We start from the raw sequence: 20,133 nt of genomic DNA, 5'->3' as shown, positions 1-20,133 counted from the left end.
TAAAATTCCTAAATGACATTTATGCAGCTTTTTATTTCATTTCTCTTACGTTTCAATGTTCCTACCCAGCAACATGTAACTAACAAGACCCTACAGCCCTTTACTGTGAACAAAGAAATAAGCTGGTTTAAACCTTAATTTGCTGCTGGTTGCTTGAGCCCACTATTCGCAACTCTCTTAAGTACCCCTAAATGCTCCGTTTTCAGTTACGGTGAACAGCAAGACAAACATTGTTTAATATTGCCTGCTAACAGAATTATGTCAGAATCCCCACTCTATCCAATTAATGGTTGATATACATCTTTTGCCAAGAATACAGTATCATTTTTCTTAGCTCAGACAGCTGGTAAAATAGTAGCCCTGCATCCTGGAGTCACTCATAAACAACACCAGCCCATCAGCAAATTTTACCATGCCCCCTACTACTCTTTGTATCAATAAAGTAGGCAAGAGTAACAGACGGTGGGACTACAACAGAACTCTGCCAAGAGAAAAAGCATAAATGAAATATTCAGAGCATAAAGGAGCTCAGGTGATTTTCTGGAACCCAGTCTATAATCTGTTCCCCCTTTTTTTTTTTTAAAGCAGTTGCAAGATAGCAGGCAGATTAATACAATACATACAGATCTACTGCTTGCTTAGTTGCTGAAAGCATAAAAGACCTTGTTACACTTTTTCTTTGTTGGTTTTCTTTTCTCTTTTTTTACCTTATTATTAAGATTAAATTTGTACCTTAACAACCACAGGGCTTGTTCTGATCCTGTGATTAGTGTTTGCATGGTTTTGTGCGCTGAGACCACTGCATTCATTGTAATTTAGCTGAGTGTTGGCTGGAGCCAGCAAGAGCTTCTTAAGCTACAAACATCAGGGAAAGGGAGGTAGAAGGAAAAAAGTAAAGTTATGCATCTTTATGGATTATAATGACTTATCTACATTTTTTTGTCTAGTTACTTAAAATTAGCTATATCAATTTCAGCAAGCGAATTACAATAAATCAGAAAGAAGAGGTCAATATTCCCCAGAGCAAACAGCTTTCAATTTCTTCTGGCTTGGCAGCATATTTCTGCTCCCTATACTGCAGTATACTGTGGGGCAAGCAGAAATGACAGGGGCCCTGGATTTCTGAATCCATGGCAAAATGAAATTCTTGGCAATCTGTCTGACAGAAGAGGCCTCTGATCTAAACAGAGACATTAACTTAAACAGACTAATGGACGTGGCATCAAGAGGCACATATCTGTCTCTGCTTCTGTAGAAGCTGGTGGGCTTTCAGCAGAAACAGAATTACATCTCAGACTGGTTTTATCTAAGCAAAAGGCATATCAGGTTTCATCCAAATATTCACCAAAGTTTCAGGTTTGCTCTGATTACTACTAAGCTTGCGCTTACTGGTCGAATCAATGCTAAAGAGACAAAATTAGCCCCACATCCCACCAGAGTCAACAGGCCTGCCTTGACAAATCACCAAAAGTGACGTTAAAACATACATATAAAAAGAGCACCAATAAATGAAATATGAATTAAAAAACACTATCCTGACTTATATGAACAGAATGAAAAGTGTCAGCCATTAGGACAAGAATATCAAAACCAATCTCTTCAACACACTTTTTAATAGATTGCCTTATTAGTCATCCTTCAGCTATTTTGGTGGGGTTTCTCCCCTGCTAATTTTCAGTTCTTTACTTGATTTTCCTTCTCATTCTAAATGAAAAGTCCAGACCTTACTGTGACTACATCATACCCATGCAGTGGGTAGCCAGAGGCACATCCAATTCCTGTTAAACAGTAGGAAGGGTTCTTACTAGAGACGGCTCTTCTGCCTCCTGAGTTGGAGGGGTGCCGTCAGGCATTGGGGAAGGGTTAGTGGCATTTTCGTTGGTCACATCTCCATCTGTAAGTGCATCAAATGAAGGCAATCCATCCTCATCCACAGGGATGTTGTCCAGTGTTTCAGTAAGAACAGCTAGCAAGTTTGCCTCGCTCTCTTCATCTATCTTCTGGGGGAGGGGACAAAACAAAAAGAACAGGTGAGAAGAGACAAGGAACAAAACTACACCTTTGTATGTGAAAAAGCAGTCAAAACACAACTAAGACAGCCCCTGAAACAGCAGCCTGCAACAGTGCCTAGGAAGATGTAATTAAGTGCAATAGAATGATCCATCTCTGCACTCAAGAGAAATCTCTTTGCACTCACAGCATATTGCTCTAGTTTACTTTTCTTCCACAATTCCTTTTTTTTTTATCAGGTGTTAACAACAGTAAGTAATCACCCAGGGATTGTATTACAGGAAGCGCCTAAGCTGCTGACACCTAATGATGGTGTCAGCCCAGGCTGTCTCTTCCTTTCTCTTTTCAACGCTGAACACCAGCTAATTGACCTGACAAAATTACAAGCAGAGAATAAGACAGCTACTCAGATAATCAAAATGAATCACCAGTGAAATTCAGAAAACATGCAGTGTAGAGTAAGAGAAAGGGTTTTCCTTCCATATTCTGGAAATCCTTGCCCCAAACCCAATGGACAACTACTAATTCCTAAGCATTCTGGCATAAGACTAGCCATCAGCACTCATATTGTAAACGACAGGTGCTTTGGTTTTCTATTAAAGAAGTGTATTAGGCAGGTTGCCTTTGAAGTCATCCCTTTGAGTTATGTTGTTTGAGTACTCAATGTGACTACTGTATGCATTTATCTAATTCAGACTGCAATTATAAAAAGTAGATTAATTCCTAATCAGAAGTGGCCAAAATGTTAATTTACATTACATATCTTATTTCAGCAACAAGACTTCTTTTTGTCAATGTGAATAAACTTAAATGTTTTCTAGTTTTTTAATTAAATATAGTCCCTATTGTATATTAAGGTACAGATTTCTGGGGTTCTGAGGAATACAATTGTGTAAAAATCATTATATTTATTTCTCAGAAAGACTGGAAGTTCATCTTGACAGAGCAATTACCTAGAATTCCTAGGCTGATCCTAGTGCTATTAAAATAAATGAAAATACTTTCACTGATTCTAGGGATATCAATTTGGGAGTATTTCCAGCAGCTTCAGAGTGGCTCATCACGTTTCAGGTTCACACTGCAAAGGGATTTCAGCCAAGTTCAGATCTCATATTTAAAAGTGAAGTAGCAAGGAATATAACAGTAAGACAAACAAAACATCTCCTTTTGGGGAAAAAAAGAAAGTTCAAAGAGTCAATAACAAAACATCACCAGTCACAACTCAGAAGAGGAAAAAAAAAAATCAAGTGAATCTGTGTATCCCCTTAGCATGATTTTTTTTTCAGTATCTACCAGACTCTGAACAGAGACGCTCATAAACCACACAGAGAATCCCTCCTGCCAGAGGTCTCTCCCAAATCACACCTCATGGCTTCTTACAGAAAAGCTCTACCTTCCAACTAGAAAGCTATGGCAGAGCACAGACTATTCTGGTGCTTACACCATCATTCCAAAGAAACAAATAAACACTCAGGCAAAGCTTTTAAGTATTTACTTAAAAGGCCAGGAGGGCCTTGGCCACTGAGGAAAAGAGTCTAAGTCCCACCATCTGGTGATTTTCACTATACTAAGCAGACCCATGCACAGTATCATGATAATTCAGTGAGCAGGGTATGGAAATAAGCAGAGGGAAACCACCTTGTGAATGAAACCACACTCCAAATGCAGCTTTTCACAGTCACTTTTTGAGAGAGGAAAAAAGGAAAATTACAGAGTCATTTCTAGAAAGAGCAAAAAGGCATTATTAGGCAAAAATAACTTTGCAATATAAAAAGCACTGGCTTTTCCCCAGTGGCATTTCGATCCCCTCAGAGGTGGTGGGGCAACTGGTGGCGAGAGCCAGCCCTCAGCTGCATGGTGGCTGGGAAGGTCTGGTGCCTGACCCCCAGCCCCACACTGGGAACCTCTCCAGCAAGCCCAGTTGGTGGGGAGCACTGCCCCTGCCACCAAGGCCTGCAGCTTAGAAAGCCGACAACAAAGCTAGAAGTGTTAGTATTTCTAATGGGGAATGCCTTCTTTAATAACAGCATGCCAGAAGAAACCCTGATATTTGCTGTTAGCTGCTCAGCTCTTGTGCTTTGAACAGACATTCAAGTGCACTGACATTCAAGAACAGAAAGTTGAGTGGACACTGGTCCTCATCACAGCAATTTCAATTAGTTTTGTACAAGTTTCAACATTCAAACACCCCAGAGAAAGCAGAGGATGTGACAAAGAGGACTCTGTTAAACAATTAATGTCACTTTCCATTATTGCTTCAGTCCCAATTTACAGAGCAAATAAATCAAAGTCACCACAGATGAAGCACACTAGCTGGCTAACACATGTCTATTCACAAACGACATGGCAGCAGGAACACATTAGTCAAGAAAACGACATTGTGAGATAACCTTTTAAAGGCTTAACTATGCTATTGTTCCCAATTGTCCTAAATTACTGCTTATAAAGAAACACAATTATTAGATACAGCAGAAATGGTACTGAGGGGAGATGCAGAGGGAGAGATGGTGAGGTACATCAGTGTCTAAGCAATGATCACTGAAGCAGCAGCTCTCTGCTTTGCTATTGCAACCTGAGTCTTGGTGTTGACAGCACTGGGGAGAAGCAACACCATGGCCAAATGTGGGCTCTTTCACGGTTTCAGCCCTGTCACCACAGAAGTTCATGTTTCAGACTGGCATCCAACCTGCTCATCACACAGGCTTGGTGAATCAGGAGAGCTGAGCACCTTCAGTCTCTGCCGAGGTCACAGAAATGCTATGTGTTCTCAGGAACTAGTCCACCATGTCCCTGACTTCCAAGCAGGGTCACACTGAAAGGGTTTGCTTCCATCTAAAGGAGGACATCCTAAGTATATAGACCACCTAAATGATCTACAGTGTATTAGAAAACGGGTCGAAGATAATCCTAAATGTAAAGCCACACATATATGCAATTATTAAACACAAAACAATTCAAAATGACTGTATCCTGCTAACTAATGGGTCTTTTTAATTCAGAAGCAGTTACGCACCACTTCCCAGCCAGACCACATGAATTTCCTAACATCGTTGGTTGCTAGTTTAACATAAAGACATTAGGGCCAGAGTTTCTTTGACCCCTGCAAATTTTCACCTAGCTGAGGCAAGGAACCAGAGTATGACACTGAACTCACGTGCTTCCACGTTTCTGACAGCAAAAGTTTCTAGTATATCCAGAATGGCATTAGCTTTGAAAAGAAATAAGATTTGGCATCAGTGCCACTGTGCATGGGCAAACACAACAGGGAAAGCCTGCTAGTGCTGCAAACTGCCAGAACACCAACTGATCCTAAAAATCAACTGATCTAGGAGGTGAAAGACCATGAAAGATTTCTAACTCTGCTCTTCTCTGCCTTTACATGTTTTGCTCCAATGCTTTAATATTTCTACAGCACTAAAAATAATTCCCTGTCTGAAAACACATTATTACGTGTAACAACCTTATTCTAATTGGGTTTCTGCCTTCAGTAAAATGTCCCCAGAGGTATCTTCTCTCTGACCAGTGAAAAGCTATAAGAAATTAGTTGATAGTTTACTCACACAAAGGTATTTAAATCCTCTACCCCTGATAATTCTTTCTTCTTTGATTATTCTGCCTTTTGATGGAGTTCACCTCATGGCTAGTCTTTTGCATCAGTAATACATGTTACTTGCCAGCAACCCCACTGCAGATGCCTAAGACTCAGCTGTAATGGAGACCTGGCCACTTTGTCTTTCACATGTGCTGATCCCTTCTTGAAAACCTTGAAGCTAGTGTGTAAAGGTCCAGACACAGGACTCCATTGTAGCTGTCTCGTAGACAACTTGGGTACGGCTAATTCACTCCAGAAATGGGTCAATCCCATCACTAGAAAATCTTTCCCAAATGTTAATGGTACCTTCCAACATTTTTGCTCTTGTTGACGGCCTGCACTTTTCATTTGCAATTATTATATACACAGCTTTTGTGTACTGCATCTCAAGTAGTGAAATCAGCTAATGAATGATGACGACGCCTTAAAGTTTCTTTACGGATAACCTGAATGGTGCATGGGGCCCATCTTGATTCATACTGAAAGATCAGTGTCTAAACTGCAGCATTAATCCACAGCCCCAAGGACCTGGGAGCAGTGGCAGCTCGCCAAGTCTTCTTAAAAAGCCCAAGAATCTCTGGGACAAAACTGTAGCTGGTAGAAGCTGTCACCACTCAAGCAGCCCAGCTCAGTAAGCAATTCAGAGCAGCCAGGTGTACACCTAAATTCACAAGGGATTGCCATTTCAACAAATTGACTCATTTTTCCTCAGTAGCCTAAGATCTATTCATAGTACCATTAACAAAGAAAACAAAAGATTTTCCTGCAGCTGAAAATATCCAAGTGATCTAAAAATACAAATACATTATGGCACTACTTTCAAAAGCACAAAAATGACTTGTGAACACATCTGGGAGTCCCAACAGGATTTAATTCCTTAATGACACATTTGGAATAAGAACGTCCTTAAGATTCACACTACTAGGAGAAATGAGGGGTACAGATTCACTCCTTTTTGCACACAGAGATGCAGAGGCATTGAAAATCTTGCCAACACCACTCCAGCCCTGAACACCTCCTGTCAACAGCCATGCAGGAGCAGGGGCAGATGGGATCTCAGCCCTGGCCCTGCAAACCAAGGTTTGTCACCCAAGGATAAGGAATCACAGCCTGAGCAGAAGCATGGGGAAGGTAGAAGGAGGGAAGGAATTAGGGTGCCAGCTGGTCTTCCTACTCCTGCCAGTGAAAAATGAGTGCTGAGGTCAGGGATGGTAAAAGCAAATAATAACAGCCCAAGCTTTCCCTCTTCTGGAATGGAGGGAGCCAACCTGCCACAGTACCAGCACACACAGTGGTGATTTTGCTGCCTTCTCAATGTTCTGTCCAAGGCAAGTGCCTCCTTCTCCTCAGCTTAGAGCTGGCTGTACCTGGCAGTATTTTCTCCCATGATCAAAGAGGAATTGGTGGTCCAAGAAGAGAACCACTTTTCCCACTCTTCCTGCTCACAACCAGTCCCATGCCACTATGCATTTTGAGAAGTAGTTCAGCTTTTATTTTATGTTCAACTGCTTTACAAATCCTTAGGCATCCTGCAGTCTTACAGTAAAAATTCACATGATGCATTTGCATTAGAACATTTTTCCAAGGTCTGTTGGTCTGGTCCCCAAGAGACATTCCCATAATTGAAATGCTTAAGTCCAGAGCTATCAATTATCTTTAAAAACAAAATGGAGTCCCACTAGGAGAAAATTACAGCCAGGTTTCTTTATACATAGTAGAAATGTGGGGATTAATTATCACCACCCCTGTACAAATGCCTTTAGGGTATGGGAAGGAAACAAGAGAACTTATCTTCTTCTTGAAGGAGACAGCTACAGTCATAGTTCTCAAATGCACCTGTAGGCAAAGACCACTGAATCCAGAGCTTGCATTCCAGTTTTGGGAGTTCCATTACCAAACATACGGACTGTCTTAAGTATCTCATCTGTAGGATCAAACACATCCCCATACTTGCAACAGCTTCACTCCAAGTGGATTTCTGGAGACCTGAAGCAATATGCTCTGCCGTCCCACTCTCCCCTAAAACCATATTAAATAAACAGTGTAATTATCCACGATACAGGTACTGCAATGCTTAACTTCAAGAGCGGGTCCCTGCAGTGGACTGAACAACCAGCATCGCTCATATGGATACTACAGCACCGCAAGAAGGATCTGCACGAAGTCTGCAGGCTGAAGGAGATGGAAGAACCTGTAGCATCAACCCTCCCTTCTCCACAATATAACAACATAAAAGTAACAATATTTACTATTATTCATATACTCAACATGGTGTGTTTTTCAAGTCTCAAAAAGTTTTTGTCGTTATTCTTGGTATCTAAGCTCAGGTTACTTTCTTAAAAAGAGACACGCTCACATGACTTCACAGAACATCTGTCAAGTATCTGGACATAAAGCATCACAACACAAAACCAGTGTACAGGCCATTTGCAAATAGGGTTTTCTTCAAGACCATGCCCTTGATCACACAGAGTAATGCCACCATAGCTCTTTAGTGAGGGACTATTTTTGCCGGTGAAAAATCTAACCTTTCTGCTACAAGCTAAACTTGCCAGTTAAAAGAGCCTACTACATATTCTTCCACAATAAAGTCACTTTCTTAATTGCTTCTAACCAGTCGTTGCAGTTCAGAAGTTTCCATTACAGCCTGGCAATTAAGTTTCTAACAAACTGAAGAGATACTAATTGACTTATCCATCTCATGATCTGCACATCCAGCTACCAACCTATAACCCATTTTACATCTACTGACCAAAATCCATTCATGTTTTGCAAGCCACTTCAATTTAATTTGTGTAAACTGTATCCTTCCCCTCTATGATAGTAATCTTTGGTTCCGGGGAAAAGACAAAACAAAAAGTCTTCTGTGAACAACCTATTGTGCTGTTGACCATGTTAAGGGGACCAATGATAAGCTATTGCTGTGCTGGAATCAGTGTATTGGGTAGACCCAATATCAAAAATGTATGGCAATTGAAACCACAGAATCTTTGGAAGCACAGTCAGTTTGACTCAGTATCAAAAGATCACTCTATTCAATTTATATTTGATGCTGAGCACTATATTGAGAAAACACCTGAAAGCAAATCATCTTATCAGCAGTTTGGCCCTCAACATTTACAAACTACATCGGCTAATTTGCTGATTACTAAATAAATGCATTAGCTGTGTTGGACTGGGTTAGCTCACCAAGCTTGTACAGGACTTGACACTGTAAAAACATTACCAAACCTCTTACCAGGAACTGCATTTCTGCAACACCAAGGCACATCACAGACATACCATCCTGCTGCCTTGCCCAGTGCCAAAGAAGATAACTTGGTCTTCACAGATGGGGGACTGGAGGAGAAGGAGAAGATGTGGCATATCTTGTCCAGCCCACAGTGGGCTAGGTTTGGGCAGAGCCTCACACTGGAGCACAAAATTGTACCTGCTTCTTTGGTGGAGAAAAGCAAAGGCAGGGAAAGGGCAGAAGTGCACAGAGGAGGAAGAGTCTGATGAAGAGCCACAGAAAACTAAAAAAGGCTGAGAGTTTTCCTTTGCTGTGCATACTGACCAGAGAAGAAAAGGGGGAAGTGAAGCTTGCTGGCTGCTAGCACTGGTGGGGAAGCAGAGCTGAACTGAGGGGCGAGTGAGCTGCCACCAGGGAGTGAGGGAAGCGGGGTGGGCAGCCCTACCCACACAAGTAGTTCACTGCATGGAGTAAAAAAGGATATGCAGCCTGCCCTCTAAGCCTACCACCAGCGTCTTTCACCCCTGCAGCAGCACACAGAGCCTCTTACCTTTCCTGCCTTCCCCTTTTACATGCAATCGTTCATGCACATGATAAGGTCCTGAGCAACAACCCAGACAGAGATTTTTAATTATTATTACGCACCTAAAATATATAGGAGGGTAGAGATTCACAGCTCCTGAATAAGGGCCCCAATTCAGACAAGGTCTACCAGGGAATGGGTACTGCAGAAAGAGGGAAAGGTGAGGGGCTACAGCATAAGGTAAGGGAGATGTTTGGGACTCTCCCTGTTGCAGAGCTTTCAGTGACAGTGTCAGCAGTATTTCAGTCCAAATATTCAAACGCTGCTTACTCAGATTTATTTATTCACTTGATTTATGGTACCTGCCCACACTAATCTCTCTATGCATCGACATAAAATTTTTCAACATTCATATACCTTTGTTAGGCAGCATGGCATGTTCAGTAAAAAAAAAACTACGTATATTTTGCCATGATTATTTCATAGATGCAATTGCTGTAAAAACTTCTTTCTCCTCTTGAAAATGACAGACATCTCTAAAAATGCACTTGAGTGGTAGTATGGACCCTTCCTTTTCAAACTATGAAGAATAATCTTGTCACTTTTATTCATTCTCTATTTGGTGTTGCATTTGCTTTAGTTTTAATTAGAGTGGATGTGTCAGGATGTCTATCATAATCCCAAGTTCTTTCTAGAGATTTATGACTCCGCACAAACATAAAATTTCAGGGTAAAATTATATACAATATAGCAGAGAAGGTATTACATATATTTTTAAATTTTGTTCAATTATCATAGAATCATAGAATAACCAGGTTGGAAGAGACCCACTGGATCATCCAGTCCAACCATTCCTATCAAACACTAAACCGTGCCCCTTAGCACCTCGTCCACCCGTGCCTTAAACACCTCCAGGGAAGGTGAATCAACCACCTCCCTGGGCAGCCTGTTCCAGTGCCCAATGACCCTTTCTGTGAAGAATTTTTTCCTAATGTCCAGCCTAAACCTCCCCTGGCGGAGCTTGAGGCCATTCCCTCTTGTCCTGTCCCCTGTCACTTGGGAGAAGAGGCCAGCACCCTCCCCTCCACAACCTCCTTTCAGGTAGTTATAGAGAGCAACGAGGTCTCCCCTCAGCCTCCTCTTCTCCAGGCTAAACAACCCCAGCTCTCCCAGCCGCTCCTCATAAGGCCTGTTCTCCAGCCCCTTCACCAGCTTCGTTGCTCTTCTCTGGACTCGCTCCAGAGCCTCAACATCCTTCTTGTGGTGAGGGGCCCAGAAGTGAACACAGGATTTGAGGAGCAGTCTCACCAGTGCCGAGTACAGAGGGAGAATAACCTCCCTGGACCTGCTGGTCACGCCATTTCTGATACAAGCCAAGATGCCATTGGCCTTCTTGGCCACCTGGGCACACTGCTGGCTCATGTTCAGTCGGCTGTCAACCAACACCCCCAGGTCCCTCTCCTCCAGGCAGCTTTCTAGACAGACTTCTCCCAGTCTGTAGCACTGCATAGGGTTGTTCTGCCCCAAGTGCAGGACCCGGCCTTTGGCCTTGTTAAACCTCATGCCATTGGACTCTGCCCAGCGGTCCAGCCTGTTCAGATCCCTTTTCAGAGCCTCCCTACCCTCCAGCAGATCCACACTTCCACCCAGCTTAGTGTTGTCCGCAAACTTGCTAAGGGTGCACTCGATGCCTTCATCCAAGTTATGGATAAAGACACTGAACAGGGCTGGACCCAGCCCTGAGCCCTGGGGAACCCCACTTGTCACTGGCCTCCAGCTGGGTTTCACACCATTTCCCACCACTCTCTGGGCCCGGCCAGCCAACCAGTTTTCCACCCAGGAGAGTGTGCGCCTGTCCAGGCCAGAGGCTGACAGTTTCCTAAGCAGAATGCTGTGAGAAACTGTGTCAAAGGCTTTGCTGAAGTCCAGGAAGACCACATCCACAGCCTTTCCCTCATCCAGCAGCCGAGTCACTTTGTCATAGAAGGCAATCAGGTTAGTTTGGCAAGACCTGCCTTTTGTGAACTCATGTTGACTGGACCTGATCACCCGGTTCTCTTGCATGTGCTTCATGATAGCACTCAAGATCACCTGTTCCTTGACTTTCCCTGGCACTGAGGTCAGACTGACAGGCCTGTAGTTCCCTGGATCCTCCCTGCAACCCTTCTTGTAGATGGGCACAACATCAGCCAGCCTCCAGTCCAGTGGAACTTCCCAAGTCTTCCAGGACTGTTGGAAGATGATGGAAAGGGGTTTGGCCAGCACATCCGCCAGCTCCTTCAACACCCTTGGGTGAATCCCATCCAGCCCCATAGACTTGTGGGTGTCTAGTCGGACTAGCAAGGCTCTGACCACCTCCTCTTGGATCATGGGAGCCTCATTTTGCTCCTCTAGCTCCTGGGTTTGTACACAGACAGAACGACTTTCTTTACAATTAAAGACTGAGTGGAGTCTGTATTTGTGGAGACTGTATTTGTGTGAACAGAACACATACTCAAAAATTCCTTTTGAAACCACAAAATAAGGTACTTATATCTGGTGCTTTTACTGATAGAAAATTGGAATTTAATTTGGCCAGGAATTAGCATTTGTAAAATATCAACTTCATTAAATGCTTTTTATGATGTTTTAATTTTTCAGCATGTTCAGCTTCATCAAACCTATCCACCATGTCTGTTGAACAGGTACAGCTAATACAAGTCATGTCTTGCAGGAAGAAAAACACTGGTTTTCCTTAGACCTGCAGCTTGAAAGGATCAGTACACCATTAAAACATTCTAGGCTTCCCATTAGTTTTTACTGTGGTCTAACTGGACGACTGCCACCTGGTTTGATCTGGCCAGAAGAGTTTATTCAGACACAACACAAAAACTTGTTTATACAGCTAAAGATGCATTTACTCTATATGATTTACCTACACAGCTATAATACTGTCTTTCAGTGTCACAGCAATGGCTCCAACATCCTCCTCTCCAACAGCAGACGTGTTAACTGACAGATATAACTTTTAGAGAAGTGGCTTAGCTTGATAAAATAAACAAAGATAGCAGACATTAGCCCTAAAACCCCTGAGGAAATCACCACAATGAGAAAAAAAATTATCTTTAGATATGCGTGCTCTACACTTACTAGGCTAAAAAAGTTTCAAAAGAACTCAGTGGCTTTCCAGTACCTAAGGAGATGCTCAGCTCAAAGAGCACTGCAGATACCCGAACTATGAGTGCCCTAGGCTGAAAGCAATAAAAGGGTCCTTTATAATGAACCACCAAGTGAGAATGTGGAGATGCCACCGTAAGGAAGGCACTAACAGGTACAGGGTTTAACACAGCACAGATCACAGGTGCATTTTTCCAGGCTTTTCAGTTTGCTTTTACAGTCCCATGAAAACAAAATGCAAGCTTGTCCCAGCAGGCGAATAAGCCCTCATCCCAAAAAACAGAGACTGAACAGTGCATCCTGGAAAACCCCTGCAACCACCAAGGACACTCTTCAGGATGAGTAGATGTGTCTGAATTTTCTGCCAGTTAAGCATTCGGATTCGTTTAGATGTCTCATAATATCCTTAACTATGTATTTCCTTGATTTGTCACTAAGTGCCAAGACTTTAATGTTCTTTCAATGCAATTTTATGTATGTAAATAGAATCGTAAACTAGAGAGTGATTCTAAAACAGAAAACCTTAGAAAATATAAAGATCACAGAAGAGCTCTCTGTTGCAAAGCCTCCCCTAGAGCACATCAGCTGTTGGCTCATTTTTAAGTTTCCTGGAACTTAGTAGTCTTCAGTTAATGTTAATAAAATGGAGTTGACACCAAAATGTAAAACTTACTTGCAAGTTAACACTAGAGTTACCTTGTTCATTTACCCTCAATCAGCTTAAGCAGAGTTACACAGCAGATGCATACTATGGTGCACGCTACAATTGCCACTGCAGTTGCCTTTTTTGTATTTAATTCTTAGCCAAAACAGAATATATTGCTCATTCTCTGCTAGTCTTTCAAAAGTGAATGTTCTTAGTCAACAGCCATCCATCTGTATGATGTAAAAGACTATTTTAATTTGTGCAGCACTGACCATTTCCTTTTTCATCAGAAATGGTGAAAATTAACCTGGGCATTATTTTTTTTTTTGCCCTGCATCTTTAAAAATGACCCATAACAGGCAGTCAAGTCTAGCTGTACTTTAATGCACTAACTTCCATTATTAATTAGGCTGTAAGTTCCTCTAGGCAGGGACTGCCTTTTTGTTATGTGTTCACACAACCCCTTTCACAATGGTGTCCTGATTTACAAATGGGCTTTAAGATGCTGCCACAGCACCTATAATAAATAATTTTGTGTACTTCTATTTAATTCTGCTAGTAACCAAAAGAAAAATAACTTGGGCTCAGATATTCAGCTGCTGTAAATTCGGGCCTCTCCACAGGTTTTAACAGAGCTATGCAGATTTACCCTGGCTGGGGACCTCATCCTCTGCTCATCGGTATGTTGATGCTGAAGCTGAGAGTAGCAGCTCCTGTGTACCATACTTGTACCAGCCTGGCCCAGGACTAACCAGCCTACTAACCAGCCAACCCCAGGACTAACCAGCCAACCAGTAAGGGCTAATTCATCCTACACAACAAGTGAGATCTGCAGCTGAGCACTACATTGCTGTGATGAAGCAGATTGAGTTAAAATGGGTTGACTGCATCTTACCTACAATGTGGTAGACACTGTGCTCACAAATGCTATTTCCTATTGGAAATTTGTATTTGTTCATGTCAAGCGCATCTTCAGTTTAAAAGTTATCCCTATTAAATTTATCACAAGTTATATTTCAAGCCTGTGCAGCCGCTAGATGGTACAGCCCAAACTCCACAGCATGTGCCTAACCCCAACAATCATAGGTAAATCACAGTCACTTGAATATTAAACCAGAGGTGGTTTTTTGTTTTCTCTCCTCAGATGGCTTCTCATTGTACTGAGACACTTGGCCCAGCTCTATCAGCACTCAATACAAGGAGGAAGAAAAATGAAAAGGGAGCTGTGGAGTGGAAACACACCAAGATGAAAGAGCTGCAATTCCTGATCCTGTGTCTTGGGAAGGGAAATCCTGTTTGAGTGACATTCCCAGAGTCAGAAGGCTGGAGCTACTATCGTTAATCCAGGCAGCACAATCTCTGTTCCTAACTAAGAGAGAGGACAAGAAACTGCGCTTAGGTCTTGTGCAGGTGGCTGAGTGGAGTGAATGGGAGTACTCATGTTTAGGTAGCAATAAAATGCTGTTTAGTAAACATGCATAAGGGTCACACACCTTCAGAGAGAGAGAGGAAAAAAAAAGAAAAGAGAAAGAAGAAGGGGAAAGAGAAAAAAGAGTGAAAACGGTTGCAGTTGATCCTCTGAACCAGAGGGAGGGGGAATCCACATACTATTTCCAGTAAAAAAGAGCTATCTGTAAGTGAATAATATTGCCAAGTTTTATCCACCTGAAGCACTCCACACCACCAGCACGCAATAAGCACCATGGTGTTTTACAGCTTCATATGGCCTTGTCCCCTGTTTTAACAGCAAAGAGCATCCCAAACCTGAGTGCTAGCAGCACAGTGCATGTACCACTGACCCCAGCTTGACTTCCCTTGGACTAGAGCAGCACAAACTAAGCATCACCCAGCAAAGTCAATGGAGTTAAACCCGCACAGATTAAGTGTAAATGAGAAGCAGATCAGTCCCTTTATGTTTGCCCTTCCTTCCCCAAAGTCTAAATAAGTTCCTTCTTTGTCAGACACATTGATACCAATAGCCTGACCTGATCCGACTCGGTTTCACTGGTGGCAGTGCAGAGATGTTTATTTTCATTAGGCTGGGTCTATAAAATCCTCCTTTTATTCCTGTGCTTCTGCGATTTCAAAACAGCAAAGCCTCACATTTTAGTCTCTGACAAGCAATACTTAACAGTGGGTTGTTTAAAAAAAGTAAATAATCTATATGAAGAAAGCTCTTAAGACAAGATAGGGTAAGCATTTTCACCACAAATGGTTTGTTTTAGCTATCTCTCTGCCTTCTGTAAGACGGAAAGCAGACAGCTTACTGGCTTAGCTCGTTAGGCCAGGTTAAAGGGATGCAACACTGAAAGGCTCTTACAGAAGCTTACCCTTGGACTAAAAATAGCAGGCACTAGAGAATTATCTTAAATACTACCAAACTTGTTCTGCACTGTGAATGCAGATAACTGTAATATGTTTCCATTTTTGGTAGTTTTAGAGCTTTTTAAAGTTATGCTCGCTTTAGCGGACTATTTAATTAGTTTCTGATTCTATTTGCCACTTTTTCTCTCAGAGATATAGCCTGAGGGGTACTTTGCCTATGAATCCTTTGTATTTAGCAGCGTTGCTATTGTTAACATCTAATGAGCTGTTGGATTTGCCAAACGCTCGGTATAGGTACAAATGCTTCTTTGAAATATAAATGTTTAACATATAGCAAATAGCAAATCAAAAGATACTCTAAGGCAGCATCCTCTCTCTCTCACTGCATGTCTCATCAAAAGAGAGTAAAAATAAAAATCTGTTTTATTACATTTAATTCTGAAGCTCCAAAATGCATATCTTAATGAGACATTTTTAGCTCACTGCCTGGGATGCTAGAAGAAAACTAAATGATTTTTGGTACTGTAAAAGGACTCGCACATATGGGCAAGACTCCACAGCCTGACACAGTTCTCCGCCAGCTGAACCGTGGAGGTATCGGTGTTTTCTTTGGGGTTAAACTGCAAGAAAGACCCTGGAGTATTTATGAAGCCATCTCATCTTTAAAACATATGATGAGCTTTAATGGTTTTTATTGAGGCTACAAGCAGTTCTCTTTAAGTAGTCTTACGCAGGAGACCTGTTCATCTCTCCTCACTGAAAACCATGAAATTATACCAAAACAAAGCACAAATGTTCCCTGCCCTCACATACATTGTATTCATGCTACAGCCAGTCCGAACGACATCACTGCAGAAATCAGTCATGTGGTGCAGCATCCCTCCGGCTGCTGTTACCTCCACTCTCTGTCCTTCTGCAGATAACACCATTGTGGGTACTTGCTGTATGAGCTCAGATTGAGAACATCACAGCACTGAAACAGCAAGTGCCAACACACACTGACTCCTGCCCACTGCCTTCCACACAATGTTCCAGGCACTACACCACACTTGGCACCTGGATAACTGCCGAAACAAGAGTACCAATTTGAGCACGTTTTCCAGTATTTTTTCTTTCCCTGGTTTTACTGCAACCATTTTGTTTGAGTAATTTTTATTATAATTTAAAAACTCCCATACTGAGTAAGGCAAAATTCCAGGTCCGAACGCTGGGCAAGGTCAAGCTAAAACCCAATCATGCAGCTGAACCCAAGTTCTTTCCCTTATTGGGCAGGTGCCGCATCTGACTGCTGTGGAGCTGGCAGAGCTTGTCCTCTCTCTCAGACAAAATTTTTCTTTAACTCTCTTTTCAGGATGAGAAATGTTTTCATTCTTAAACAGTGGTGGAATTCACAGCTTCCCTAAACCCAGTGCGTTTATAAGCTCACATGTAGTGGCATAATCTAGCCACATCTTGCAACTGCCATTAAAACCCTCTATATGTCTTCAATTGGGAAGTAAGTCTCCTTTTTGAGTCAGGAGTTAAGTTCACAGCCTCTCTGTCAAATAAACAACACTGCTGTTGTCACCTGGCTGCTGAGCAAGCCCTGTCTTTGAAAACATGCACTCAGTGATTTTAGCCATTTATTTCTCAACCTTTCCTTTCACAATCATGCAGCAAAAATAACGCTCCATCTTCATTACAATGATTAAAATTACTATCCATCTCCTACAGTTTAAATTTCTCCTGGTTAAGTGGTGTTGTAGGACTATCAAGACAATAGCCCTACTGCACTGAACCATCAACAGGCTACCCAGGGAGGTGGTTTATTCACCTTCCCTGGAGGTGTTTAAGGCACGGGTGGATGAGGCGCTAAGGGGCATGGTTTAGTGTTTGATAGGAATGGTTGGACTCGATGATCCGGTGGGTCTCTTCCAACCTGGTTATTCTATGATCTCCAGTCACACCAAAAAGGAAAGTATCAGCAGGAAGTAGAATCATAGAATCATAGAATAACCAGGTTGGAAGAGACCCACCGGATCATTGAGTCCAACCATTCCTATCAAGTACTCACAGTTGAAATAGACAAGACCAAGAAAAGAGGATTTTAATTCTTGCTTTATAGCAGGATATTTGATGTACAGAGATTAATCAACTTCTCCAGGCCAGAGAGCGCCCACAGGCATGGTGGAGGGCAGGGCTCCAACCAGCAACACCAACCTCCACTTCCAAGCAGCAGATATTTCACAGACGCCAACAGTGCAGACAGTCCCTGTCCCAAAGCACTTGCAGCTGAGCTTTGAGTTGACTGAAGATGACTGAAAAACTATTTTCAACAGTGTTACAGGTCACAGCAACATAACTAAGGGGAATCTAATTTGTGGAACTTGGTGATTTTGCCATTTTTTTTGTACAGAGAAAGTCCCCATCATATTTGCTCACTTACTATTGGCATTCCAGAATGAAGTTTTCCTGATAAGGTAACACAGAGACAGTTGTAGTGAACAGCCACAACAGAACAAAGACAGTATGTGAGATGTACCCCCAAACCAGAAAGCCACAGGATACCTGTATGACACAGCAGAGAACATCAGCGTGCTACAGCAAAACAGTTAAGTTTAGAACACTGTGAAAGAACACAGTCATTATCTAGTTCAAAAGTGTGCATGGAGACCATCTAGCTTAATACGAAAAGCTGAGCCACCCCCTCCCCAGAATGCAGGGGGAAAAGGCTATAATATAAAAGCAACTCAGCAAGTGTCTTAGAAAAACAAAGGGACCACAAAACATATTGTTTGAGTGGGGTCTCCTCTTTGCATAACTTTTTTTCAGAAGATAAAACTCAGAAAACATCCAAAACCGGTTGGGTAAGTCAGTAGCTGTACAGAGTCACACAGTTACATTTGCCCCAAGAAAAGATAAGCAGGAGAAAGTGAACTGAGGGTTCAGCAGAGCAGCCTCTCAAAGGTTCCCAAGTTACTATAAGCCAAGTAGGAAAACATTTACTTTTTAACTTGGATGGCACTTAAAAATAAAAATATCCACAACACCAACCCCTGTTTGTCCAAATCAGGCTGCCCTGATGGCAGCTTTATTGCATGTGGGCCCTAAGGAGCAGAGCCCAAGGGAGGGCAGTGCACAAAGTGTTTGCAACGTCCAACCACCTTTCAGACAGAAACAGAGAGGAAAGAAGCTGTTGTGTTCCTGCCCTCCATTTTACTGTATGCATTTCCCATTCTTTTCTTTGCAAGCGAGGACTACACATTTTGGCTATAGTAATAGCTCAAGAATAGGGACGTAGAGCTGTTGGCAACTTTCTGAGCTGAAGTGACGGCCTGATACGTGGCACTTATTTGTGGACTTCCATACGTAAGACTGTGTCATTCACCACAGCCTGCAAATTTTGTAAGAAAGTTCATCGGAAGTCAGACAGCAGCGATACAGAAAGTGTCTTTGGCACAAGATTAGGAATAAAATACTTTCTCAAAGTCATTTCTGGGATGTCAGGCAGAATGAATTGAAATTAGGATGAGGAATCATGCCATTAATGCCAACAACTGATTAAGTCCAGATGATTTTCCTTGTGTGTAAGGTGGGAGAAGATAGACTAGATATTGTGTTCATTGAAGCAAGAAGGTTAGAGATAAGATATTATCCAACCAAATCAGGGAATGCAATTTGGCAAGATACTCAAGAGTCAGAGAGTCTGAATTACCCGGTCCACCTAGTATCTACAGGTACAATTACACCCCAATGCAAAACAACTATGGATTCTAGAGATGAAGAGCATCAGGTGAAGTGGTCCAGATCCTTCGTTAGCTGAGTACCATTCAGGACCACAAAGGACCTCCATGCATATCCAAAGGTACAAGTATTCAAGAAACAGGAGGTAGTCATCTCCAGGAATGTTGGTGTATACAAATGTGGCACTGAGAGATACGTTTTCTTTGCACAGAAACAACTCAGATGGATTCAAACATTTAAATAGCAGTCAGCAATGTTTTGTAGGTTTTCATTCCAAGTCTATGAGCATTTTGACTCCCTTGTTATCGAAAACAAGCATGTTATTATGCCACACTATTGTCCTGCCATCATCTTCACACACGCAGTTATTTTGCTATGACCTCTCCCATAAGAAAGGGCTGGCTTACCAGTTAGCTGTTTCAAAGCTAAAAAAGATACCACTTTAGAACTGAAGAGGGCACTTGCAAGGAAAACTGAAGCCATGCAAAATTCGACCGATTTTTCGTCTTAAAATCTCTCAAGTGAACCTTGGCTAACTTGTGCATGGCTTCTGCATGAAAGGCAGAAGTTTGCAATGAAAACTGCTTTTCTTTTTTGAGGTCATTCACACTCAACTCTTACATTTGACTCTGTGGGAGCATTAGTGATAAGGGCCAACATGGACTACCTCCAAGTCCCAGTAATTTTGATTTTCACAAGGATTTGAATTCTTTTTTTCCATTGGGAATATACCAGTATGGTTAGGGAGGGATTCTAAAGAAATAACAAGTAGCACATAATGAGTCTTAGTTGGAAATTACTAGAGAATATAATGCAGTTCTGGACAATACATTTGAGGAACTTCTTTGTAAGAGCTCTTTTAAAGGGACTGATTTTGGAGAGGAACTGGCAACAACCTAGCTGCCCTGTTAAAAGGGATAGAAGGG

General features: G+C 42.1%; 1 protein-coding gene across 4 annotated transcripts in view; it reads right to left on the bottom strand.

Moving 5' to 3' along the window:
* The window catches only part of PPARGC1A (PPARG coactivator 1 alpha), a 365,245-nt gene that overhangs the window by 30,698 nt on the left and 314,414 nt on the right, over positions 1–20,133 (bottom strand). For 3 of the 4 annotated variants that reach the window (XM_069856202.1, XM_069856203.1, XM_069856204.1), the window contains exons 3-4: positions 1,806–2,000; positions 733–855 (exon numbers count right to left, since the gene is read on the bottom strand). In XM_069856202.1, the coding sequence (XP_069712303.1) occupies positions 733–855; positions 1,806–2,000 (318 nt within the window). Of the gene's footprint in view, positions 1–732; positions 856–1,744; positions 2,001–20,133 lie in introns of those variants that run through there. The other variant, XM_069856205.1, reaches the window with a different exon arrangement.

This window comes from Phaenicophaeus curvirostris, chromosome 4, assembly GCF_032191515.1.
Source record: "Phaenicophaeus curvirostris isolate KB17595 chromosome 4, BPBGC_Pcur_1.0, whole genome shotgun sequence".
NCBI classification, from domain to species: Eukaryota; Metazoa; Chordata; class Aves; order Cuculiformes; family Cuculidae; genus Phaenicophaeus; species Phaenicophaeus curvirostris.
The sequence above is the reverse complement of the archived record's forward strand: the minus strand, read 5'-3'. Positions and strand labels throughout refer to the sequence as shown.